We start from the raw sequence: 10,059 nt of genomic DNA on the forward strand, positions 1-10,059 counted from the left end.
GAAAAGTACTGCTCTGGGCTGCAGATGTGTACATGGCTTGGTTTTAATTATTCTTTCCCCCTTCTCTCTATCCCTGCTTCCGCTCCCCTCCCCCTGCCACCATAAAGAGGGCGGCCAGATTAGGACTCTGAAGGGTATAGACTCTGCTTCCTCCGTAAGGCCGCTCCTGTGCAGCTGGTTAGCACATCAAAGGCCGGATGAAATACCGAGGAAACGAAGGGACCAAACCTAGGATCCTTCCAAATTCCCACCTTCCTCTGGGCTCCAGCACAGGGCTATTTTGACTGCCAAGGATAGCTCGACCGACTTCAAATAGAAGAACGCTGCCAAACAAAGAAACTTTGGTCACTATTCTGAGAAAGACAAACAAAAACAAACAAACAAACAAAAAAACGCAACAGAATGTTGCTTGCTGCTGCAAGAGCAAATCAGTGATTGCAATGAGATTGAGCCAATCAGCGACTGCAAAAGGATTTAGTGTTCCAAAAACGAACCCAAAGCAAATCGGACGATCCGATCTGTTTCCCCAGATATTGGGAGAGCTGTCAGATGAGGCCTGTGCACTGACTTTAGCTATCCCGGGGGTGTCTGCCCCACAGCATCTGGTCGGGGGAGGATTGGAGAAAGGTCGTCAAGGGCAGCGAATGGGGATTCCCAAGGTGAAAATGGGTAGTCTGGGTCTCTAGGGTGGGAAAGGAGCTCAAGGAGTGAGTTTCCCATCTCCTAAGAGAGCCTCGTGGTCCCGAGGGTTGGCCGGGGAAAGATGAGTCTTCGGATTGGAAGGCGGGGAGAAGCTTAAAGCAGGGGAAATGGAGTCGGAGTGTCTGGCTCGCATCAGGTGGCGGACGGGGCCTCACACAGAACCTGGCAAGGCCGAGCGGGTCGCTGTGCGACGAGCAACTGGGGGTGCGGAGGAGGGCAGCGTGCTGCGTCGCGGTTAGCTAGAGGATGGCGTGGGGATGGCGTGAGGCTGGGGCCAGGCCTCGCAGGTATTGCTGACGGGTGTGTTCCGCAATCTCGGCGGCGGGGTAGGCAGGATCCGGCTGGGGGAGGGGAGCCACCATCCCGAGGCAAGGTGGGGGTCCTGAGCTAGGCGGGCCCCGACTGAGCAGCGCCGGGAGCTTCGGAGGCCGCGGGGAGGCGGGGCTGAGAGGCTCCGCCCATCCGGCCCTGCCACCGCCTGGCTCCGCCTCCTCCGCTGGCTAGTCCTTGTCCGCCGGGCCCCGCGCGCCACTAGCTCGCGGAGAGGGAGGAGAAAGCCAGTTCCGGAGCCCTCCCTATCCCGGCCCAACCTTTGCTCTAGCGATCATGGCTGCCGAGGATGTGGCGGCGACCGGCGCCGACCCGAGCGAGCTAGAGGGCGGCGGGCTGCTGCACGAGATTTTCACGTCGCCGCTCAACCTGCTGCTGCTCGGCCTCTGCATCTTCCTGCTTTACAAGATCGTGCGCGGGGACCAGCCGACGGCCAGCGACAGCGACGACGACGAGCCGCCCCCGCTGCCCCGCCTTAAGCGGCGCGACTTCACCCCTGCCGAGCTGCGGCGCTTCGACGGCGTCCAGGACCCGCGTATACTCATGGCCATCAACGGCAAGGTGTTCGACGTGACCAAAGGCCGCAAGTTCTACGGGCCTGGTACGGCGGCCGGCCGGGGGCCCCAAAGACAAAAGAAGGAGCCCCGGCACGGGGCTGGGTCCCGGAGAGGCGAGGGGGAGCGGGGCGCCCCGGGGAGGTGGGGGCGGAATGGCGGCAAGCCGGGGAGGGCGGGGCAGGGCGGCTCCCCGGGCGGGCAGGGGGCAAGAGGCGTCCTAGAAGGGCTGCGGGCCAGTGGGGAACGCAGAATTCCCGGTCCGCGCCGCCAGCCCCGGCGTGGGCTGGAGGAAGACGGCTGAAGCGCTTAAGCCGGGGGCGGGTGGGTGAGATCGCGAGGCTGGAAGGCGGGGGCTGGGGGTGGTGGCACAGCAGAGCGCAGTGTTGGGGGGTTTCGAAGGTATCGGGTTTGAGGGTTCCTGGAAGGAGGGGATGGTGTCTGGCTGGAGAAAGGAAATGAGGGTGTCTCGAGGGAAACCTGTTGGGGGGGAGGGCGGGAGGAGGTAGGGAGGTCCAGCCTTGGAGGGGACGCGAAGGCCGATGACGCCAGGAGTAGCCATGGTGGAATGTGAGGTTCTGGGAGAAGGGAATCGGAGATGGGATTAGCAGCAGGTAGGAGCATTGTGCGTGGCGGTGAGTTATGTGTGTGTGCGTGTTCAGTGTATGCGGCTTGTCAGTCGTGTGAGTGTGTGTGCGTGAGCGCGCGTGCGCTAGGAATGTGGCATGTGTCAGGTATGTGTGTGGCATGTGTTTGGTATGTGTGTGCGCGCGTGCTGTGTGTGGCAGACGGGGAAAGCTGGGAGGTGAACAAGGGAGGCTCCATGGGGGAAGGGAGCTGGATGAGGAAGGCTGAATGTAGCGGACGACAGGAATGTGGCAAGACGAGAAGGTAACACAGTATTATACTCCGTAGCAGGAGAGAAAGGACTAGAAGCCAAAAAAAAAAAAAAAAAATTAAAATGGAGGGAGGGAGAAGTGGGAGGATCCGGAGAAACAAGAGGGGTAGGGCTATGATGGCCGCTGGGTGTGGGGATTTCAGGAAAAGCCAACCAGAGGGGAAATGAGGGGTGGGTGACTGCTGAGCTGTTGGAGGGGGACAGGCTTGACGGGGCCTTGGAGATGAGGCTTTTCCAAGCTTGGTTGCGGATCAGAATCACCTGATGCGTTTGAGGTACAATACAGATTCCTGGCCTAATATCCATAACCGCGGGAGGGGGGGAAGATCGAGGAATCTGCATTTTAACACACCCACCCCCAGGCAAATTCGAGAAGAATCCAGGTTTGGAAAGTTCTGCTTTATAGAATGTTTGGATCAGAGGAGGAAGAAGAGATTTTAGCTCCTCCAATATGGATGCTTCTAAAAATAAGGGGGCTCAGGGAGTATGGCCACTGCTCTGGAGACGAGGAAGAGGATAGCAGGCAGTGACCTGCCTTCATCCCGGCTCCTGGTTTGTTTTACTCTCCCAGTCCAGCTCATCAAAATCAGATGTGCTAAGGTTCTTAAGGAACTCTCCCACTTAGCAGTTTTTCCTCGTGGAGGATTTTAGAAGACCTACTTTCTGTAGGCATGTAACGGTCAAGATAATTTGAAAACCGCACCTACATTATTTGTCACTTACAGTGGCACACCTAAAGGCATTATCAATAAGCATAATCATGTCAATATCTGTTCTTACTGAGCTACACCATAAAGCAATTGAAACGTGTGCCTGGAGCATCATCATATGATTGTAGTTTGCAAAGTCATTGAGAGGAATGTAGGCCTGTGTACGGAGCCCGAAACTGGGAGTCAGGCAACCTGGGTTCTCCGCCTGGTTGGATCACTGACCAGCTGTGTGACCTGGAGCAAAGCATTGTTCTCTCTGGGCCTTAGTTGTCCCTCTTTAAAATGATAAGGATGGCCCATTGTGAGAACTCTCAGTCTCTACCTGCACTATTGTCCAGTGAGGCCATGAATATGTGACAACATCATTTGGAAATTATACTTGATGTTATAAAGGATTCCTAAAAATTATTCATTATTTTTAATGATATTATTGTATGCATGGCACTTTTGTGGGTGCTGGGAATATAGCAGTGAACAAAACAGGCACAAATCTGCTCCTGGAGCTTACATTCTAGTGACTGTACATTCTGGTGAATAATATATATAACTCCAAAGACTTTCAGTGCTCCCCTCAGATTGTTTAAGTATTCTGTGACCATAATTTCTGAAATGGTGAGGTCCAAACCCGTACACTTGGCCTATTTACCTTCTCTAGTGGAAACGGTAGTATGTAATGATGATTAAAAATAACCATTTTTCTTTGGACTCGTATGTGCATTTAAAAGTTGATCATAAATTTCGTCTAATTTGTAAAAATAAAAGAATCCTGGTGGATTGAGGTTTCAGGTGGCCAGATCGTAATGAAACTTGATCTGTTCTCATACTTGGCATGGTGGTTACCTACAAACTTTTTCATGTCAGACTTGCTACTCAGTCCACCTTTGGGGAAACAACACATTGTTTAAAGTACACTGGCTTCTCTTCATTTACTTGTGCAATATTTAAATACGCCTAAAAATCCACTGTAAGTACCTACAGAATGATTCACTGCTCTCTTAGACAAAAATTTAGTATCATATATAATAGCATAATATTATGTATAATAGCATTCAGATATCTTACAGAATTTTCACAGTCTTCAAGCCCACCCAAAACAGGGTGACAGACCTGAGCCCCGTGCCATCTCTTCTTTGTTGACACTGAAGATTATGTAACCTGTGGATAGATTTCTGAACCACTGATATTCATAAAATGATTTCTCCTGCAGATACCACATGTTAATGTTTAACACAGTCTAGTCTTGCAACCAAAGATGTCTGTAAGACGCTTTTGACTCATTAAATCGTATCAGAGTATGTTTATAAGAAGATGTTTTCATTTACACTTTAGTGTTTCTTATCTTCAGAATCCATAACTTTCACTGATGCAGCCCAAGTGCCTAGAACAGAGCCAGGCTCCAGGTTCAAAGTCCAGAAGTCGAATTCTGACCCACGAACTCACTATTATCTTGGATCATTCCCTACTAACACCTTCCCCCCCAGGAGATAATCATTTATGGCTTTTTTATTAGCTGTTTGAAAATCACAAGAAATGAATGCTAATGTATAGCATTTTGATTTAGTTTTAGTTGTTTAAAAGTTTAATGACAACAGGTCTTTCAGTATCCACTAGGTAATGATCAAAGGATCAACATCACTTATGGTTTCCAAATGGAATTTGATACTCAAAAAGCAGGCTCTCCATGTTAATGGGTAAGGAAGCCATTTTCTGTGTGTGAACCACAGAGAAATTGACTCTCCATGTTAATGGGTAAGGAAGCCATTTTCTGTGTGTGAACCACAGAGAAATTGACTGCCTAATAAATAATCGACTTTGGTTTGGTTTGGTTTTGTTTTTAAAGAGGGGCCATACGGGGTCTTTGCCGGAAGAGATGCATCCAGGGGCCTTGCCACGTTTTGCCTGGATAAGGAAGCACTGAAGGATGAGTACGATGACCTTTCTGACCTCACTCCTGCCCAGCAGGAGACCCTGAATGACTGGGACTCTCAGTTCACTTGTAAGCGGTTGTTTTTTTTTTTTTTAATTGTGCCTGGATCAAATTTCTACCAGTAATGGGATTCACGGCAGTACAATAGTTATTACTAAGCAGGCTGCAACTGGGAAGCGTTTTGATAGGCTCCTGAATCTTGGACGGATCAAGTTCATGGCTTGAAGTAATTGCAGCAGTGCTGAGTCACTTGCCGTGATTGCATACCAATTTCTAGCTAGTTCTCTGTGAAAACCTGGGTTTCTGTTTTTTAAATTTTTGAGAGGTTTGCATAGATTTCACAATAGGATTTGGTGCTTGGTGTGCAGGGGAAAGGAGAGTGGCCATCTTGGCTACAGAAAGAGGGATTTTCATAAGCCCTCACTTGTAGAACTTGCTGTTTAAAAGCAGCCCACATTTCTGTTAAAGAATGAGAGACTTGTATTCTACAAAACAGCTTCTCTTTGAATCTAATTGAGCCTAACTATAGGCCTCATCTACAAATGATGCTTATAATCTGCCCAGCAACAATGGTGTCTGCGTTTTTAAGAAGAAAACAAAAAGGAGACACTTGTTTCCTGGCTTATGGTATGGGCTGAGGTCTCTGGGGGGGAGTAAGGACGGGGGTTAAGTTCATATTTTGAGAATTGGGGAACTGGCTTTTGTCCAACCCAAGTGTTTGATGATCACTTTAGCAATATTTCACTGCTAAGAATTTGAATAATAATCTTTCCCAGCTTTGAAACAGTATATAAAGACAGTGACCATTTCCTTGAGGGGGATTTTTCATTGTAAATGTCATTTTCTATTTGCCATTCTCTATAATCTGTTCAATATTATTGGCTTTTTTGGCTAAATCCAACCATTTTCTTTGAAAACAATGCTGACTTCAGAGAGTTCTGGATTAATAATTAGCCAGGTATGGCTCTACCTTTAGAATTTGGATCCCAAGCAGACTAATAGCTTTCAAGTCCAGAGGCAAGTCTTTTTACTCTGAAAACATAATTCAGCTATCTAAGAGTCCCTCAGTTTTTGCATCTTCAGGATGCCTTTGTAACAATAGATTCTTCTATATGAAACCAATGAGTCGTAATTCATAACTTACAAAGCTCTATTTTCTAGGGCTTGCCTTCATCAGTGGGGTAAAAAGTGTGGTTCCCCCAACCCCTTAAACTAAGGCTAGCCCCAAATACTGTTGTGACACTTCAGCTACACTCAGAGCTGGCGTGGATTCCCCTTAAGGCAGGTTTCTGAGGCGCCACCCGGCTTTTATTTGTCTTGCACAGTCCCAAGCACCCTAGGGACCTTTATAAAATGTTCAAATAGGGAAGTTACAATTGTTCCTGACGATTATTTCACACCAAAGTAGCTCCGGTTGCCTGGTTAAACAGATTGGTTACTCCTCTAATTCCTACCGATACTCAGAAAGAGGAGTTCTTTTGGCCTCTGACTTTGAGATGATTAACCCTACGTTAGCTTGGCCCTAATAATACAGGCAATATGGTGGTTGTCTGCTGACTCCGCCCCTTCTCAGGTCCCTTACGTTCTGGTTGCCCTCTTAAATCTATTTTCTCCAACATCTCCAGTGCTCTCTGGCCTCGCTGTTACCACTTCCCTTTAACCACGTATAGCTGTTGCCCCGTGTTGGGGGAGAATTCCGTCTCCTGCTCTCCCCTTCACCCACTAGACTATTATCACTCCTTCCCTTCACTGTCAGACAACCACCTAGTAATCCGTGGTTGTCCCTAACCATTGCTCCATCCCTCCTTGCTCCCCGCAGTATGGTTTCTACCCCCCGCCCCCGATTCCATTGAACCTTCTTTCTCAAACGTTTCCAGGGACCTGCTTCTTGCCAATACTGATTTCACTTCTCCAGTCCCTGTTGTCAGTCTCCAGTCACGTGCCCCTCCAGAGTGGCTCCCTCTCCAGAGTCCCCATTTCGGTCCACGGAATCTCCAGTTTTCACTTCATTAACTCACGTTTCCAGCTTCCTTTACGTGTCTCATATCCTTCCCTTCGCATCCCCACGGACACCCCCTCCTCCTGGCTCTTGTTCCTCTGCATGTGGATCCATCTGCTGGCCTCCTGGTCACCCTGCTCCTGGGCTCTCCTAACCGTAATCTGCCCTGCCCTCTATACACAGTGATACTGTTGTGGCCACAGCACTGTTTTGCCCTGTCATTCCTTTGTTGTAAACTTTCAAGGCCCTTTGCCACCTATGGGATAAGTCCGGACTCCTCAGGCTGGCTTTCCACATCTGTCTTAAGATTTCCCCACCCTGTTTGGCTAGCGCTACTCCCAGTCTACTCCTGCCAACTTGGTCTCTTTATTGCTCCCCCAGATACACTCGGTCACACCTGCATGCCTTTGTGTGTGGTATTGCATTTTCTGGAAACCCCTCCCTCCCCAAGTTCTTCTACACATTTTCCAAAGCATATCCTTCTCCCACAAAGTGTTGTGCAACCCTTCCACCTAAGTCATAACAAGCCCTTGCTCTGCTAAACCTCCTATGCACAAACACAACTCATTCTGACATTACCTTGCACACTCGTTGTCAGGCATCGCTACCTGTTCTATATTTCTGTCTGCTGAACAAAACTCTAACTCCCTGGGACTTGGCTGGGACTGTGGTATAAACCACCTTCAAGAAGCCCAACAAGCTACTGTGTCGTTTGTAGGCCTCTCACAAGTGCTTTCAAATGAAATGTCATGATTTTTCTCGAAAGCGTGAGAGTGACCATTGTGTCTTCCCCTCTCCTTCCAGTCAAGTATCATCACGTGGGCAAACTGCTGAAGGAGGGGGAGGAGCCCACCGTGTACTCAGATGAGGAGGAGCCGAAAGATGAGAGCGCTCGGAAAAATGATTAAAGCCTTCGGTGGAAGCATATCTATTTTTGTATTTTGCAGAATCATTTGTAACATTCCAGTCTGTCTTTAAAACATGGTGATTTCAATATTTAGAGAAGTTTTGAACTTGCTGTACATTTTTTTAATTAACATCACTAGTGACACTGATAAAGCTAACTTCTGTCTTAGAATGCATGATATGTTCGTGTGTCACAGATCCAGAAAGTGAACTGCAGTGCTGTAATACAAATGTTATTACTGTTTTTCTTCTATCTGTAGTCAGTACAGGCTGCATTTGAATTTGTTTTTCCTGAGAGACAGGTAAGACGTGGGTATTTGCCCCAAACAGGTAAAAATGTTAAACGTGCGAAGTCCTTCAAGCATCAAGGAACAAAGGATCAACTTTTAGTCATGACGTTCTCTGAAGACAGCAAATCCCTTATTTCTCAATTGACTTAACTGCATGATTTCTGTTTTATCTACCTCTAAAGCAAATCTGCAGTGTTCCACAGGCTTTGGTATTGATTAAAGAGAGGTGTCCAGTAACAAACCGAAATCTCAAAGCTGGGCTCAACTGCAAGAAATCTACTTTCTTTGTTTCCAGTCTGCACCATTGTCCTTGTCCGCCTTGGGACCCTCAGATGCCCTCATTAACATAGTAATCTACAGTGAGGATTAAAACAGGATGTGAACATTCAAAAGCAAGCTTTGGAAAGAATCAGCTGGCTTGCCTAAAAACCTGAAATACATGAATAAGATTGTAGGACTATCTTCCCAAGCCCCACGTTCATGGTTATTTTACGTGGTTGGATGTGAGAGAGGGGCATGCAGGACAGGGACAGGTGATTGCTCTCCTAAGAGCCTTCACACCCCTGAAGAATGAGGAAACCGTATACATCCCTAGCCAAGTGGTTTTTAAAGTGTATTCGTAAAGTAACAGTTATTCTTCTGTTGTTACAAAACTATAGCCACTGCAAGAGTAGTAGTCAAGTGTCTCGGTCTTTGATATTGGTCTTTTGATTAACAATAAACTTAGCTTAAGTAGACTGTACAGTTGTATGAATTTGTAAAAGTATTATATGAACAATTAGGTTTCTTGTAGTTGAATAGTCATTGTATTTTCTTGTGAACTGTGTTTAATGGTTTTACCTCAAATCAGAAAACAAAATGAAGTGCTTTGGTCAGTTAATAAAATGGTTTTACCCAGTATAGTGTGGTGGGTTGCCCTGTTTTTTTTAAACCTTAATCTGAGTAGCCAGCTTCAAGAGTTTCACTTTTGAGTGACTTTTTTGTATTCCAAAAGAGACAAGTAAAGGGGCAGAACTTTACAGAGGCCTCACACCACAAACCAAATACCAGCTTGTCCTGTTAAAAAAATAGTGAATTGAATTTACTTTTTGTGACTTGTCAACTTCTGCCTCTTTAAGTCAGAACTTAATAAACTCAAAGGCAGACTTCCACCTTGAGGTGTACAGCAAGGTCACTAAGGAGTAACTCTAGTGAAGATTGTTACCGAGTGCCAAGGCAGGTTTTGTTTTTGCTGTAATGTATCATCGGATTAGTAAAGTGTTCAGGAATCCTTATAGTGGCAAAGTTGATTCACTTTGTGCCGAAAGAAGAATATCAGATTTGCACGCACAGTTGGTTGTATAAACACAGACAACCTATTACCCTGAATATTAGTGTTCTGCCATTTTAGTGTTAAAATTGGCAGACTCTTCTTACAAAAGAGGTACTCCCTGAATCAGAGGGCTCAAAAGCTTTCCAGCTTTTATGTTCTCAAACCATATTGCCTGTTTTTGTTGTTTTTAAATGTGTCCTTTTCCCCCACTAGTTTTCATTCAACAAATATTCGAGTTGCCTGTTTTGTGCCAAGCAACCTGTTAGGCCATATGCTATGGGGGAAGGGGAGGGAGAGAGAAATTGGGCCACCTTTGCAGCCTGAAATCTCATTTAGATACGAAGATTAGGCTATTCCCTTTACTAAGTTAAACAGTTGTCTGATGCCAAGAGGAAAACATCCAGAGCCTGGTTAAAAGCTTCAATCCCAAA

General features: G+C 46.9%; 1 protein-coding gene across 1 annotated transcript; it reads left to right on the top strand.

Annotated features, from left to right (window-relative positions):
• The first annotated feature begins 1,209 nt into the window (after positions 1–1,209).
• Positions 1,210–9,216, top strand: PGRMC1 (progesterone receptor membrane component 1). The gene is made up of 3 exons (XM_059911146.1): positions 1,210–1,633; positions 5,035–5,190; positions 7,925–9,216. Exons 1-3 carry the CDS (start codon positions 1,309–1,311, stop codon positions 8,026–8,028), a joined length of 585 nt encoding a protein of 194 aa, XP_059767129.1. The 5' UTR covers positions 1,210–1,308; the 3' UTR covers positions 8,029–9,216.
• The last annotated feature ends 843 nt before the right edge of the window (positions 9,217–10,059 follow it).

This window comes from Balaenoptera ricei, chromosome X, assembly GCF_028023285.1.
Source record: "Balaenoptera ricei isolate mBalRic1 chromosome X, mBalRic1.hap2, whole genome shotgun sequence".
Taxonomy (NCBI): Eukaryota; Metazoa; Chordata; class Mammalia; order Artiodactyla; family Balaenopteridae; genus Balaenoptera; species Balaenoptera ricei.